Here is a 16309-nt window from a genome sequence, read left to right on the forward strand (position 1 = left end):
AATGTTACTATATTATTCAAAACAGAACATAGAAAAAAATCTACAATTCATCGAACTCAAGTTGTACAAGTAAAATAATCAGATATATTATTACATATTAAAGATCTAGAATCCTGTATTTGTATCAAGATTTAAAAATTAATCAATGTATGTAAACACCAATTGATTGCATTTATCCTATACTCAATGATGTAATGAGTGAATGAATTCCATCGTACATACCGGGTAGTTTAAGTGAATGAATTGGTCTGAATGGCATGTTCTATCGGACAGACGGGTGGGCGGGTATCTAAAAATCATATATACTTAATAACTTCAAAATGCTTAAATCCTCAGAAATTGCAGACTTTGTATTGACATTTACTATACAGTACATAGAAATGTCACGTTATCTTAGGGCGGATATCCGTGGGTAAATTTGTATTGTACACCGATCTTCTTAACTCTGTTTGGAAGGGGATAATGGGGGAGTGAACGAGTGCTGAAAACGTTATTTCGTACTTGGTCATTTTGTATGGTGAAAGATAACATATAGATCTATGATTCATACATGTACAATAAGTATATTTAAGTATCTGACACATGGGTTTTACTTCCTCAGTTTCATTCACATATAATAATAATAGTCATTTTTTGTAAGCTTTCTGAATTTTTTTTTAAAGTACTAGGCTTTGACCCGTGCGTGCACGGGTTGACATTGCATATCGGACATTTACGAAATAGGTATATCGACACACCTTTTTCGTTTATTATTAATAAGCGAAGCTTAACTGAGAAAAAATAAAAACAAATTGGTAATCTTCAAGTACCAATGATGTTTAAAATATACAAAACAAAAGACAGTATTCTTCCGATTTCTCGGTATTAAAGACAAAAAATTCGAGTCTATTATTTTAATATAGTAGTATAGATACTTTTAAAGTAAAAATTAATTTAATAATACAACGAAACATGATAAAGTTGAGACCTTTACCCAGCCCTAGTAACGTCATAAGCTAATTTTTTCTCAGTTTGACAATGTTTATATCATTAAAAGTAGTGAACTTCTGCAATGATCAATTCATGACGAAATATGAAACAATGTCGGAATATATGAGACAATGTCGGAATATATGAGACAACGTCGGAATATTTACATGTTTTTGAAATTAAGAAAGGATGGCTTACTCTGTATTGATGTCGTTATACTTGATTAAAATATCGCCGGTGCATCTAGGAGAAAAACTTTCAGAGGCTTAAAACAGGACAAAAATAATAGCAAAATCCGTCCACTGACAGCACCATACATAATTATATGATCATGTGTCTACCATATCTAGTTGATATAAACCAAATGTTGTTGTTTGTTGTTGTTTTTTACTTGACAACTTATATCTTATCTGTGAGAGAGAGAGAGAGAGAGAGAGAGAGAGAGAGAGAGAGAGAGAGAGAGAGAGATTCTAAAGTCCAACTTTAAGTGCGCGTCCTGGGTTTGTATTCCCGTTACCATTAAACATGCATAAAGTGCATTATCAATACTTCCCTCACACATTTGAGCTGAATAAAGGTTAAAGAAGTCAAAAGCTTAATCAAGGCAATCAATTCATGATTGTGTTTACTTATCTCGAATCGGGGGAACACCGGGCGAGGCACAAATTCATTTCTTCGTTGACTGAACTCAAAATTTATAATTCTAAATAAATATGAATTTCTGTAAGCGGAAATTCAAACAAAACGACATCAATTATGTCAAACCATTGAAATGCTTGTTTGAAACAAAACCACATTGTTTAATTTAATTCCTGTTAGAGCAATGTTGCTATATATCTTAAATTTTGCCCATGAAATTATTATTACCTATAAAAATCTATATCGAGCCTCCTTTGAACATGGGGCTCAAGGGATTTAAGGGTCACCTGAGAACAAAAAAAATCATGTATAATGGATTCACAGAATGAAAATTTGATGATAAGTAAAATTAAATAACAATATGATATAAAAAATCATGTTGCTCAAAAACAAGATTTTAACATTATAGATGAACAATTAAAATTGTTAGTCTGTTAAACTGAATTTTAATTAAAACTTTGATTCTATATTCAGCATTTGGAGGGCTATATATATTATGTATGTCATGTGTATGAAATGTATTCATCGTCGGTAGCCAATTTAAATGTGCCGCGTCTCTATCAGTAAGATACAAAAATACAACCGACAACAGATGATGAAACGAAATATCAATGGGATAACATCTCTGCTGAAAGTATGTCAACTGTTAAACAACTGTCATCACGACATACTTCGCAGTAACCCAGTTAAAAACTGGTTGGCAGCGACTAATTTTTTCGACCACAAGCCCAACTTTACAACTGCAAAGAACTTTAAAGAAACTGGTTCACGGCAATTAACTCTCTTGACTTGGATGTTTTAAAAAACCTCACAAATTTTCTTGCAAATGAATAAATATTGGTGTGTACTAGTCACTGTATTGTCTGCAATTGTATTTGTACCACATCTTCCTACAATGGGGATTTACTGAATTTAAAATTTCACAAAATTGAAATCCGAACCCTTGGGTCTCCACCAAGTAGAAGTTCTTTTGAAATCGAATAAACAAGATTTGAGAACTACATTTATTTGAAAGAATAATTTTAATTTCCACTAGTTTATAAAAAACCAAGTGGTGGTTTTTGTCATGAGTTATGTAATATCAAAGTACTGACAGGAGTTTATTTATTTTATTTTTTTGTTTTTATTTAAAAATCAGAGTTTTTTTTATCTTTTTCGCATGGCAAGTAGTTTCTAAGCCGTATTTGAATAATTACGCACATTTGTTTGTAATATCAATTCTCGAGGTTTCCCGACCTGAAACCCGAGCTGTAGACGGAAAACCCTATTTGAATCATCGTGTGTAATATTTAAAAATAGAATTAACGGGATCAAACTCAGCGGTGCATTAAGTATGAGTCATCAAAATATTTCTGAAAAAATTGTATCCAGGCAATTCTTAACAAAAAGTAATAATAAAGTCTAGTCTATGCCAGTACTGTTTCTATCTTAGATTTGATTGTCTAGCCCCTCTTGATTTCAAACGCAGCTGCTGTAGAAATGGCGCTTTAGTAAACCTTTGGAGTAGGAATACAAACAACTTAAAAAAATATCTAAATTGTTCGTATCATTAAAATCCAGCTATTTTCAATTTATCTATGAATTTTTATTGAAAGCAATGCTGCTAAATACATTATATCGAATTTATTGATTATTTCTAAGAACTAATTGTTGTCAGTGATGATTTGTGCTTAGGAGGTCCAAACATTGTTTCACTTCTGTTTTGCAAAAGTAGTTGATTAAAATCAACTCCTAAAAATTAACCATGCCTTTTCACAACCGTCATGTCATCTACTTGGTGAGCAGGTATATGGCTGCACGATTAATCAATCAATAAATCAATCAATCATCACAATAACAATCGATCAATCAAATTGTTCAATCAATCAATCAATCGTTGTCAATTTATCAATTGAGAAAAAAAATCAATAATGGATCAAATTAGACACTAAAGAATAATTCCTTGAGTATCATAAGGTAATAATTTTGTTCGGGGTGTGGTCAAATCCAATAAAGCCGGAAGACCTACATGTATACGATAGATTTGATCACGCTCCGACCCGAAATTGTCACCTCATAATATTCACAAAATGATATCTTGTCACTTATATTTATTTCAATTTCAGCAATTGTTCGATTAAATAATAAAATATTGACATATTTATGTGATTTTTTAAAATCATCGTGTTATCACAGACATAGACATTTAAAACGTAAATATTATAGTTGATAAATATAGCGATTTGCTTAAAGCTTGTTTAATGGCTACATTAGGAAGATCCTGGGAGCAGTTAACCACCTATTCAGCTTTGAGTAGGCATAGGAACAGTTGCCTACATAAAAAAACTGAGAAGCCTGTAATGGTGCAAATTCCACCAAACAAACAGCCTCACCATGTAGAGTATGAGTTACTGTAGCCATATTAGACTGAACAGATGCAATACTGAAATGACATGCGCGGATCGTGAGGGGTGACAGGGGGGTCCAGACTAATTTCATTATATTTGTGTATTCACATGAATCTTCATATTAAAGAAATTCAAATAGTAGAGCCATATGCGACATCTAAAAATTAGCTGCAAAATTAGCAAGTTCATTGAACTGATAAGCCAATAGATAAAGTAACCTAATCATGGCAGTCAATAGTTCGAAGTGATAAATCATGATAAAATAGATCTAAATAAGACGGAAAGGTTTGGGTGATGTGATGATCCAGCATCATGGAATAATTTGATGAGATTCCATTATCTATGCTAGTCATGCCTATACAACCAGTTTGTCACAAATGAAATCCTGTGTAAAGACGAACAGTCTGAAAAAGAGTTATGTATAATTTTAAAACACCATATAACCAGTGGAACCCTATTCTGTAATCCTTACACTCCAAGTTCAAGTTCATTTATTCGCTCAAAACCGTTTCAAACATATGGTACATGAGGACAAAAATAACATTAAAATATACATATAAATTGGTCAGAGGTAAACAATTATATTAATATAAAGGTTATAGAGTTAGGAAAAGTTATACAAAGTGAAACTCATGGAGGACAGACTACCTCGTATATCTTTGTTATGAAAATACACAATTTTCTCAGCAATTTCAGGTTACATGTTGTCATAAGATACGAAAATTTTAACACATTAGGTCTAGCTGAAATTTTTTTGTCTATAAACTTGTTCCGGACTTGTGATATTGCATCACATTCTAAAATATAATGAAATTCATCGGCTATACGTTTTGTATTACAGAGAGGACAAAATCTTTCATTTAATGGGATACCCTCCCATCTTCCCAGTTCAACTGGTAGATGGTGATTTGAAGTATGAAATTTACCTAGAATTTTTCTGAATTTCAGGGGTAAAATATCTAAATATTTTTCATATCCAAAATTTGTTTTAAAATTTTTATATATTACTCCTTTTGATGAATTATTTATATCAGCATGCCACTTTTGAATAAATTGATCTTGTAATCTCTGTTTAACTGCCGTTGAAACCCATTTTTGATTAACAATATTTAAAAACTGACTATGCCAAACATTTGATAAACCACATGAGTTAAAAACATGACGAATACAATCAATCCAAGGGTTAGTACTGGTTGTATTTTCAGTCTGATTCAACAAGTACCGGTATAATATATTTGTAATGCTAGTATTAGTACTAGAAATTAATTTACACCAGTATGATACCATTCTAGTAAATACAATTACAGATAAAGGAAAACGACCTGTTTCTCCGTAAACCATATAGTTTGGAGTACTACTTTTTAAACATAAAATGTGCTTTAAAAACTTTAGGTGAACACGTTCAATACTATCAAGATTTTCAAAACCCCATACTTCGCAACCATACAGCAATACAGGTACAACCGTGAGCCGTGCTCTAAAAAATTGATTGATACCTTCTTGATCATTATTATACTGTGCTAATTGTCTTTGCAATGCCTTGAGGTAGATATAAAAAAAATTCAGAGAACAATGTTTAAAAGTTTTAAACAAAAATCTTTCGCCGAAAGGGATACGGCTCGTTTTTAAAATGTATGCATTTTTCAACTATTAACCAAAGGTTAAGAGATCAATTTTTACAAAAATGGCATAACGATATTCAGGAATCGACTAAGGGTGTTATATATAGAATTTATAAAACAAATTCTGAATGTGAACGCTACTTACTCTTGTTACCCAATAAATTAAGAAAAATATTAGTTAAGTTTAGAACTACAAATCATCATCTTCCTGTTGAAATAGGAAGGTGGGGTATTGTTGAAAGAAGTAAACGTTATTGTAATTTGTGTAATTGTAACAAAATTGGTGATGAATTTCATGTTATATTAGAATGCAAGGCATTAAGTAAATTACGAAGTCAGTTTTTAGATACATATTACTGTTCTTCTCTTAACACTAAAAAGTTCTATGAAATCATGTCTTCAGTCGATTATATCACATTAAGAAAATTGTGTTTCTTTATTTCAAAAATTAATCATACTGTTCGTTCACCCCACTTACTTTCTTGAACTTTACAACTTTATTGTATATATGTAAATATGTTTGTTCTTCTTATGTACTCTTGTACCATTATATGGTGTTGAGTGAAATAAACTGAACTGAACTGAACTGAACTGAATCACAAATGCTACATAAATTTTTGGCTCAACAGTTTCAAAGGAAAAAAATAAAAATTGGACGACTGACAGAAATCAAAATATGTCGAAAGACCTAAATCACATGACATTTGTAGAAAAATAAACATCTAAATAGCAAAAAAAATGAGGTGAAAAGACCTTCACGTGGTACCAAGATTTTAAAAAAAACAAAGTACTGAGGTACTGACGAGAGTTGATGTTATTGATTATTGTTTATTTTACAATAAACGAATTCCAAGCTTTAGTCGGAAAAACCCATATGAATCATGCTGTGTATCATATAAAGAATAAACGCAATCGAACACTTCGATGCATTATGTATTAGTAATCGAAATATTTCTTGAAAATTTAACCCAAGCAATTTTTAACAAACAAACTATAATAAGTCTAGACTGTATAAATGACGCTTTGGTTATAAATGACAGCAAATCGGTCATCTGGCCGCGTAGGAACACATAGAACTACCAAAAAATTATAAATTGTTCGTACCATATAAAATCTGACTATTTTCAAGAAATTTATAAATTATAAGTTTTTTTTAAAAACAATGCTTCTAAATACATGACATCGGATTTATCGACTATTTTCAAGTTCATGTTCTAAGTCTTGTCAGCGGTGATGGTTTCCCATTCATGGGTTGTGCCTAGTTCCTATCGTTTTGCCAGAGTAACTGCATAGAAGAATTGATTAAAATCCAAAAAATAAACACAATACAATCTTGTATGAAGTTATAAACAAATATATCTGGAAGGGGAACGCGAGGACTAAATAAATAATAGTTCACCGGTAATGAATACTAATTTCTAAGTTCATAAAAAAAACTAGAACACGCAGCTCGTTGATGTCATAAGGATTACAAATTGTGCACTATACCAATATTCCGCCCAAACCAATGCATATTTTAGAATCCATACTTTTTAGAATTAAAAGGCAATGAGCTCGACAGATAAGGGGGCTATTATCAGAAACAAACGCCAGAAAGCACCAATTCACAAAATCAATTAATCAGATTACGCAAAGTCTGATTTTTCGAAGACTCTTCGCCTGATCGTTGGGCACGCTGGACTTGCGTGATTCGAAATTGCTTATCCACGCATTGCAAAATTGCTGATGTTAAGTTTTTATAATTCCTTCAAAAGCCTTTTTACTAGTGTAGTCTTGCCGTTCGGTTTAAAACGTTTAATGTACTTTTACATAAAGATTGCATCCAATGAGTAAACAGGCGTTAAAATTTTCCTATGAGAGAGAAATTAAAGCAGCTTAATTATTAATTATACAGCTTAATACACTTTACAGATATATCTATCTAATGAATAAATATCCGGTTTTTACCGTCTAAAATTTTCATTCGTTCAAAAAATCTGTAGTTTTCAGACGATATAAACACAGGAATTAATAAATATTATTTGAGCATGAAAACAAAACGGGGGTGGTGCAGGTCATAGGGGTAAATAGACGATATCGATGTTGTTCGTCTTATCAATAATTTTCTCCGAAATGGACATCTTTTATCTTCCTTTGGAATCTGAAGCATGTTTGTTTAACATAATTAAACAATTACTATAGTCCATGCATCAGTACATGTATATGTTTACAACATCCCTGTCTGTGTTAATATCGAATAAAATGATTTTGTTGTTCTTAGGTACCTGTGTCAGTAGGTTGCAATACGGTATTTCTTGCAAAATTTAAGTTTTTGATATCAAATGCCAGTATGTTTTTATTATAAAACGACAAATGTAATGAAAAACAAGTATTATGCTGATTACAAATAAATAATTAAATTTTTTTTTTAAATATTAACAATACGTTGATGAGAATGTGTGAAATAAAAGTTAAGTACATTTACTATGAAACGAAGCAGTACTAAAATGACTTATTTACAGTTTATATATTTGGGAGGGGGATAGAAGTATCTAGATAAGGTATTCGTACAATAGCGGGACATTTGGGTACATTTTAAAGTACACATTCGTTAGGACGCGGCTTCAAGTTTATTTATCAAAGATAAAGCTTCGCAGGCCATGCGATTTCTTAATACATCTTAAACACATTCATCGAATGCTTGGATATTAGGGCATTTGTCGGAAGGCTTTACGACAGACTTTGATCATATGAGAGGAATACACAAAACTGTCAGTGGAACCCTTTGTTGGTATTTTAACGTGAGTTTTGAAAAATAATTCATTGCTTGTAATCATTTTTGCAAAGATAGCTCTTATAGATCATTTTTCTTTGTACTTGGATAAATCGTTTATAATGCATGCACTCAATATAAATTATACTATAATTTTCCATTAATGCTAAAAAATATATTCATTTTTTTTTTTGCAGAAAAAAAGTACGCATTATATTTTTATTATTAATTTTCCATTTATTTATCAAATGATATGAATTCGATTCATACACTCTTATCAACCCCACATGATAATTTTACCATGTTGCTTTTAATATTATTAAAAGGGGTATCCTTCAGAATTAATTTTTTTTTATCTGTGAAAAATCGCCTAGGTCATATCAGTGTTGCAAGTACCTTGTTTATTATTATTATTATTGTTATTATTATAATTATTCTGATCGTTAACCGAAAAAAAGTTTTGTCAAGCTATATTTGGATACATTCTGCATAACGTTAACATGTGCATGTATGTAGAAATTGGAGACACGTGTCTCTACTTGCATGTATAGTTTACATCCTGGGGGTTTGTTAATTGTCGGTCAATTCGTTACCATCCGGGTTAAGGTGTGCCACCTTAAAGAAAGAGGAAACATTCATAAAACAGGAACTAAACGATCGAATGTTTTTTTTTAAAATTAATACTGATAGCAAGGGGATCAGATATATTGAATTTTAAGTTCAGATGACACGTTCCTCAATTTAATATAACTTTTTTTCAGGAATTTGTTATTGATTTACAACTACTTTGACAAGCTTTCTTGTTAAAAATTAGGGTACCTTACCGGGCATTTGTGCGAGATACTAGAGTATACATTTTCCTATATAATCTTATTGAAAATACACTTGAAATGCTGATATAAATTTTTTGGCATATACATGAATATATATTTAAAATGTTAATCATTTTGAAACTCATATCATATAATAATATTTTTATTTGGTATATTATCAGGCCATTGAAAATTTGACAGATAATCATAATTTTTCGAGGAACGTGTCGTCTGACCTCAGTGAAAATAATAAATCAAAAATGAATAAGACATACACCTATTAAAACTCTAAGAAATAATATCTAAAGTCACAAACTCAAAATTAGATAGCTTCTGATTGAATTTCAGAACAATTTCTTTGGACTTGTCGTAATTAGAATTTTTTCAGGAATTCTATGGAATAAAACCGCAAGAAAAAAATTAAAGTACAATGGAATAAGAAAATGAAATGCGAATATGAACAAAAGATATTTATACATTATGAATTAACGACAATTCACACTGGGTATATTGTAAAAATGAGCAGAAAGTACAGAGTTCGGTGCACATGCACTCGCAAACCGTACCCCACTCCCTGTAGAAACGTAACGGATGGGGTTAAGGTGGGTCAGGAATGAGACATTATGTGCAAATGCTCGCACCCGGGTGTACGTAACTACCGGTGTGTCTCCCTAATACACGGCAAGCTCTACCCCCGGGGACATTATTACGTCACCAGTCATAAACAAGACGTAACTCAGAAGTCATCTTCCGGTTTGTTTTCGGTCCTTATACTACTACTCATTCACTCATTCATTAGCAAAAGACATTTCCATATTGAAACACGTGATTTGTGAACATAAACCAGCTTCTTTGAAACTAAGGATACCAGCTGGGAACTTGTAAATTAAAATACATATTAGGAATATAAATAATTTTTGTTCTATTGATTCAGGAAATAATTTTGAAGATGACACAATGGAAACTTTTACTTCTCACGTGTGCGATTGTGTTCGGAAGTGCCGTGTCAGGTGAGAGGGTCACTTGTTTATGTCTAGAAATATGTTGTGTTTAAAATGTTGATAAGAAGTTCAAATCTATGATCCAACTGCGTGTTGTCGAAATGGATTTTATCTGTGAAAATGTCGTCTTTTATCCGTGTCAATGTCTATATTGGGCGAGTCAATAATAATATGTCAAAGGTATATGATAGATAGATATATATATACAGAACAGGGTGGTATATATCCATCAACGAGACCTTGTATTTTTGATGCTCAAAAGATTAGAGAAGTAAAATGTGTCACATTTAGAGATAAATAATGATTATTCATGACTATTTATCAATGATTGGTTTACATTATCAAACATATCAACCAATACCCTTGTCGAAAAGCAAAAAAGATTATCATGAATACCGGTATATTCAGCTAAATTAAATAATTAAATGATTCCATTGTAATACTAATAACACAACCATTCATTTCTAATTCTGTTTGTTTGTTTGTAGAGGAAACCCACGATGTCTACGACTATGAAATCGACAGCGAGGGTCATGCAATGGAAGGGTACCTCTTTCCTGATCTTGAGTCGGGGGACAGGATACTGGTGAATCTAGAAGATGGCGAAACTCTTACAGAGAATGGAAACGAAGTCAAGTACATCCGACTCAAAATTAGAAAATCTAGAAACACATCGGTACGCCTCTAATTCAATCATAAATGCTTCTTCTACATCAATAATTTTATTCTGAAAAAAAAACACTTTCATTTTATTTGTGTTGTACATGTAATAGTCATTTTTGCACCAAAAAAATTAACGTGACATTGTTTCCCATTTTTACAGGGCCCCGCTCCCATTTTCCGAGTGTTCGACACGGAACACTTCTCCGTCAACAAAGACAACTACATAGTGGTGGACACAAACAACACAGCTAAATTACAGGATGAGAAAGAACTCAAATTCTATGTGAGCACATTTATATTAAAATACTGTTGTTGTCCATTTTATGTTTTCAGAGAATAACGCTAACGATTCTTTTATACCCATTGTATATCATATTTTGAGCAATGTCTAAAATTTAAAAAAAACATAATGATAAACAGGTGCCAGATTGCATCTTTTGAAAAGTAACATTGAAAAAAAAAGCCAACGGTATTTTAAGAATTGGCGTTAAAATGCGTTTTTAAATAAGGCAACAATCTGATTACAACAATTGTGTCTGTTTTTATAGGTTGTACTCACAAACAATCATAGGCAGGCAGTGTCAAACCCTCTTCCATTCATTGTTCGGATTGAGAAAAAGACCGAGAATCCATCTGACTACTCTCTTCATTCCGCCATTTTCGCAGGAGTCTTGGTGCTAATCATCGTTATATTGGCTCTGGGAATTCCGTTTGGAATTAGAGCCAAAAGGCGAATGAAAAGGGGGAAACCCGTCATGAAATTGGGTAGTCATCCGGGTTCTAGTCCCGATCTCAAGATGATCGTTTCGGAATCCGTGGAGGATATTCCGGGAATGCGCCGCAATCCGACCGAGCCAAACTGGTACGGAGAAAACACCATTCTATCATACGAGCAAGAAGTGAAAACGGAGAAAGCTGCCTTCACCAAAGAGATCAAACAGCTAGAGAAGAAGATTTCTCTTGGATTGAGCAAAGAGGCAGACGATGATGACGATGGGTTAGTGAAACGTTCAAAAGAGGAGCAAAAAGGGATTCTAAAGAACGGCAACTCTAGTCATGACAATGGACACGTGTCGTTCTCCGTTGACGTGCACGGAGCCAACGTTAACGTAAAGACAGAACAAACATCTAAACTATAACGTTTTTAATTGCTTTTCGCCAAAGATATAAAACGTATATTTTTATTAAGAAAGGTTTTTTTCATCCACCTTGCGTCGGATGTAATGTTAAATTGTATTTTGACACAGCATTATACACTGTTCATGTTAGATATATACACTAAATATTCCTATTTATCCTGAAACATATTATCGCAAATCTTACACGGGTGTATTCGCTGCGAGTGATAAACTGATGCGTTGAGTGACGACACTATCGGGATTGCGAGTTGCAGTTATATAAACAAGCATTTTCATTGGCCGTTTTAGTACCCGCCCACCCATACCTGCTGACGTGGTATTTGTGTCGTTTCTGCAATAATTGACTAAGAGTTCTCACAATAATCGCATCTTCTTTTTTGGTGTAAACAATTGTCAAAAACACGCTGTTAAAACAGGTTCAATCCCCAATTCATTTTTAAATATAATACATACTTCATCGAAAAATTCAAATCCTTTTAGCTGTTAAACGCATCAATTTAAGATGAAGCTATATTTATTTTGTTGTAGCTTATTCCAAAGAATTCACAACAGATACTGACAATAAATATTACATAGCCTATGTTGCATTTTGTTGAAATTTGACTGATTAATATGACACACTTAGAACTACAAGTGTGCATGTGTTTTCAAACATACCAAAAAATTGAATTTTACGGCATGTAAACGTGTTCAATTTTGGACTGATCTGTGATCAACATTATTTTGTAACTCACTTAGTCTGTATAAATATTCATTTTATTATATGTTTTTCGATATTCATCACACAATATTTACTTCTGATGTTGACACTGACACGCTAATCGACCTCGGATTGTATAATTCACGTGCAGATCGAGTCGCCATTTTACAGTTTTCAATGTATATAAACAAACCACACGTCTTCATTTTGCGGAGCTGTTGACGATGTTTAAAAGATTTCAGTACATATTTATTGTAAATAAAACAGTGAAGACATATGCTGTAAAACGTCTAATGGATTTCACGGCGTGTCCACCCGTGGATCTACATTTTGCAACAAGTTTTTTATGAGGAAAAACAGTTCAACTCATGCGATTTTCCATAAACAGTATATGGTTCATTATGAACGCTAACGTAAAATTTATTTGTTCACTAAACAGTTTCTGGCGATTTTTTTTCACAATGAACTGAATGACATTATTCGTAAGCGAAGTACAATCTTATTCTGTGACTGATAATCTATATGCGCCGATCCCTGCTTTTAGGGAACTTTTTCTTTTTCTCTTCATTAATATTTTACACATGTACGTGAACATCTCCCCGTTTGTTATTAAATAACTCTGAACGTAAATTTTAACTTGCTAGTACAACTTTATGAGATGTTTTCTTTCTCCGACATATCTTTCCACGTGTTAGCATCATGTTCTCAACATGCATTTGATAAATGGGCGGGTCCATATAAATGCACCAATCAGAATCTTTATTTCAAATCACAATTGAAATACACACCGATTAGAAAGTGTCATCACTCAACGCAATGCTACATCGGTCGTAGCGAATACTTTCATGTAAGATTTGCGATAAATTGATATATAGATTTGTATATTTGTTTTCATTATTTGTCTGTTCGATTGTTTGATTACTTGTATTGAATAGTATTAATCGCACAAAATAAATTATATCTTCTAGTGTATAGAATTGTGGGCATATCCCAATTCTTAAATTCGAAAAAATTAGAAGATATCGATCTTAGTGTATAGCTAGATCGAATGACAAATCTTTAGTATCAGGTTATCACCTTATCATGTCAACCAAGATCCACTAAAGCTTTCCTTGAACTGTTGAAGATAACCTATTGATTTGTTAGAAAATTATTTTGAAATAATTCCAATACCCTCAAACAAAAATTAGAACATGAACCATGCAGTTATTGTTATTACATGTACCTATGGCAAATTGTGGATGGTCTTTGCATTACACCAATGGGACAGCATAATGCTTGATAAGAGACCAAAACACTCTGTAGTTCATTGGAGGAGTCTCATATACAGAACACCAATTATATAATGATCGGAGAATAAGCTTTAAGTTACAGATCAAAATTTATAAGTGGTAAACATGAATGCACCGTTTGGAAGGCTTTATCCTATGACCTCTACCCAATCTCTGTCACGTCATATAGGATTCTATTTGTACCAACTAATGTCAAAGTCAAGGAGAACTGATATGTAAAGTCCAAAATATATACCTAAAGTAGATTTAAACGTTTAAAAAATGGAAATGAGAGCACAGTTAAAACGTGTGAATAAGATCAAGTACGAGGGACGTTCAATAAATGAATGATATAATATCACTAATCAGATTGCATACAATATAGCTAGGGTTGAATTAACCTTTGGATTTCTTTCCATTCATGATTTGGATCATATTCTATTTATGGCCGTTTATCTGACCGCGTTTCATCATCGAATGCTCCTTTGAGAAGCTGATCTATTTATATAAACCCTACTCGAGAAAGTGTATGAAAATAGTCATTGTCCAATAAACAACGTCCTGGAGCACTTCGTACAGCTTATGCACGTGTCGTAGCATGGGGGAGGGGAGGGGGGGGGGGGGGGTAGTTGTCACAGCAAACAAATTTTTTTCTTAAATTTACATATAAAAAAGTGAATTAACAAGGAGTTCCCCCCCCCCCCCCCCCAACTTTTTTTTAGACCAAGTAAAAAATTGAAAAGTAGAGATAAGTTATAAGTGTATATTACGCTATCTACCCACTCCCTTTCCCCCAAGGATTAGAATTTTTATGATTTTGAGTTTTGTTTTTTTTTGCTTGTCAAGATTTTTTGGATGGTTCATGTCTTGACCCATCCTCCCTATTCACCCGACTTGCCTCCCTGCTACTTTTTTTCCCTTTTCCTAAATTATAAAAAAAACACTTGTCAGGAGGACTTGCTTCAAGGAATGCTATGGGCTCTGCCATTTATTAGTACAATCATGAATATCATTCCAAAACTAGATATATATCGTAAAGCTACGAATGCCCCCGCCTGCGACCAAAGTTTCAAATGCCAAATTTAGTTTACTAGTACCAATTATAAATTATAAATCACTCAAATTGACTCATTTTCAAGAGGCATAACTCTGTCAAAATTCATGTTCAAACTTGACCTGTATTTTCTAATAAATGTAACCTTTAATTTTTATTAAATATCAAACACATGTCAAATATGCATCACTTCAAAAGTTATCGGAAACTATAAGAATTTTCCATTTTTCCTTAGTTCAAGAGACATAACTCTGTTAGAAATCATTGTACTGGAACTCAATTCGAACTTGATTTGTACATTGTTTTTCGTAAATAGTTATACAGCCTACCTATGAAATATAATTTGCTCGTCAAGATTTCTGATGATTAGTCTAGCCCCCCCCCTACCCCCGCCCCCTTTCAATCTGCTTCCGATATTATATCCATCCCTTCAAAAGTTACATAGCGGAAACTGAGATTTTCTCATTTTTTTTTCAAAGTTCAAGAGGCACAACATTGGACCGGAACAAAATGGACAAAATTCAAACTCACCCTGTATATTCCTATGGCACATCCATGTAAATCCATCATATTTGAGTTGAAAATGAATATATTCATAAACACATGTTGAATGTGTGCAGCGGTTTTGGAGATAATGATCGGAAAGTGAATGAGGACGGAATAACAGAAAGATGGAATTTCGGAACGGGTACCACTGTATGCCCAAGTCATTTCAAGGCGGGGGCATAAAAACATTAAATCGGTTGAAATTATGCGTGTCTGTACTTAAAAAAAATGCAAAAATTATTTTATTCTGTTATTTTTGTAACAACGATGACATTATTTATTGAATGCCCCTCGTAGAGATGGGGCATAATGACAAGTAAGCTTTACGAAGAAAATAGTAAAACACATTTCGGAAAATCATCGGTAGGATTATATTATTTGTTTGCAATGATTCTCTCAAAAATTTTGAATTTATTCTATAAATCCACTAAAAAACCTTACGTATGAAATGACCCGCATGTAACAAATGAGTACTAGGTGCGTACTAAAGAGAAGAATATCTCTATCTATGCATATTACGTACATATATGTGCATAAAAGCATAAATTTTCAATTTCGGTGCGAAAAAACTTAGATTATCCATAGGCGGTAAAATGAAATGACGTTCGTAAAAGAATTACGTCATGTAAAAAAAAAGTTTCTCTAAAAGTTGTCAGTTTCATTTTTGTTTCATTTTTTTTGCGAGTTGACCAGCGATGCACTAGCATGAATTTAAAATCAATCAAATTTATAAGGTAATTGGTTACTGTACTTC

At 32.7% G+C, this 16309-nt stretch overlaps 1 protein-coding gene across 1 annotated transcript; it reads left to right on the top strand.

Moving 5' to 3' along the window:
- The first annotated feature begins 8194 nt into the window (after window positions 1-8194).
- Window positions 8195-12149, top strand: LOC105335552 (hypothetical protein). Its single transcript, XM_011439504.4, has 5 exons — window positions 8195-8397; window positions 10116-10191; window positions 10671-10858; window positions 11006-11128; window positions 11394-12149. Exons 1-5 carry the CDS (start codon window positions 8347-8349, stop codon window positions 11982-11984), a joined length of 1029 nt encoding a protein of 342 aa, XP_011437806.3. The 5' UTR covers window positions 8195-8346; the 3' UTR covers window positions 11985-12149.
- Window positions 12150-16309: the final 4160 nt, after the last annotated feature.

Source organism: Magallana gigas, chromosome 3 (genome assembly GCF_963853765.1).
Source record: "Magallana gigas chromosome 3, xbMagGiga1.1, whole genome shotgun sequence".
Lineage (NCBI taxonomy): Eukaryota > Metazoa > Mollusca > Bivalvia > Ostreida > Ostreidae > Magallana > Magallana gigas.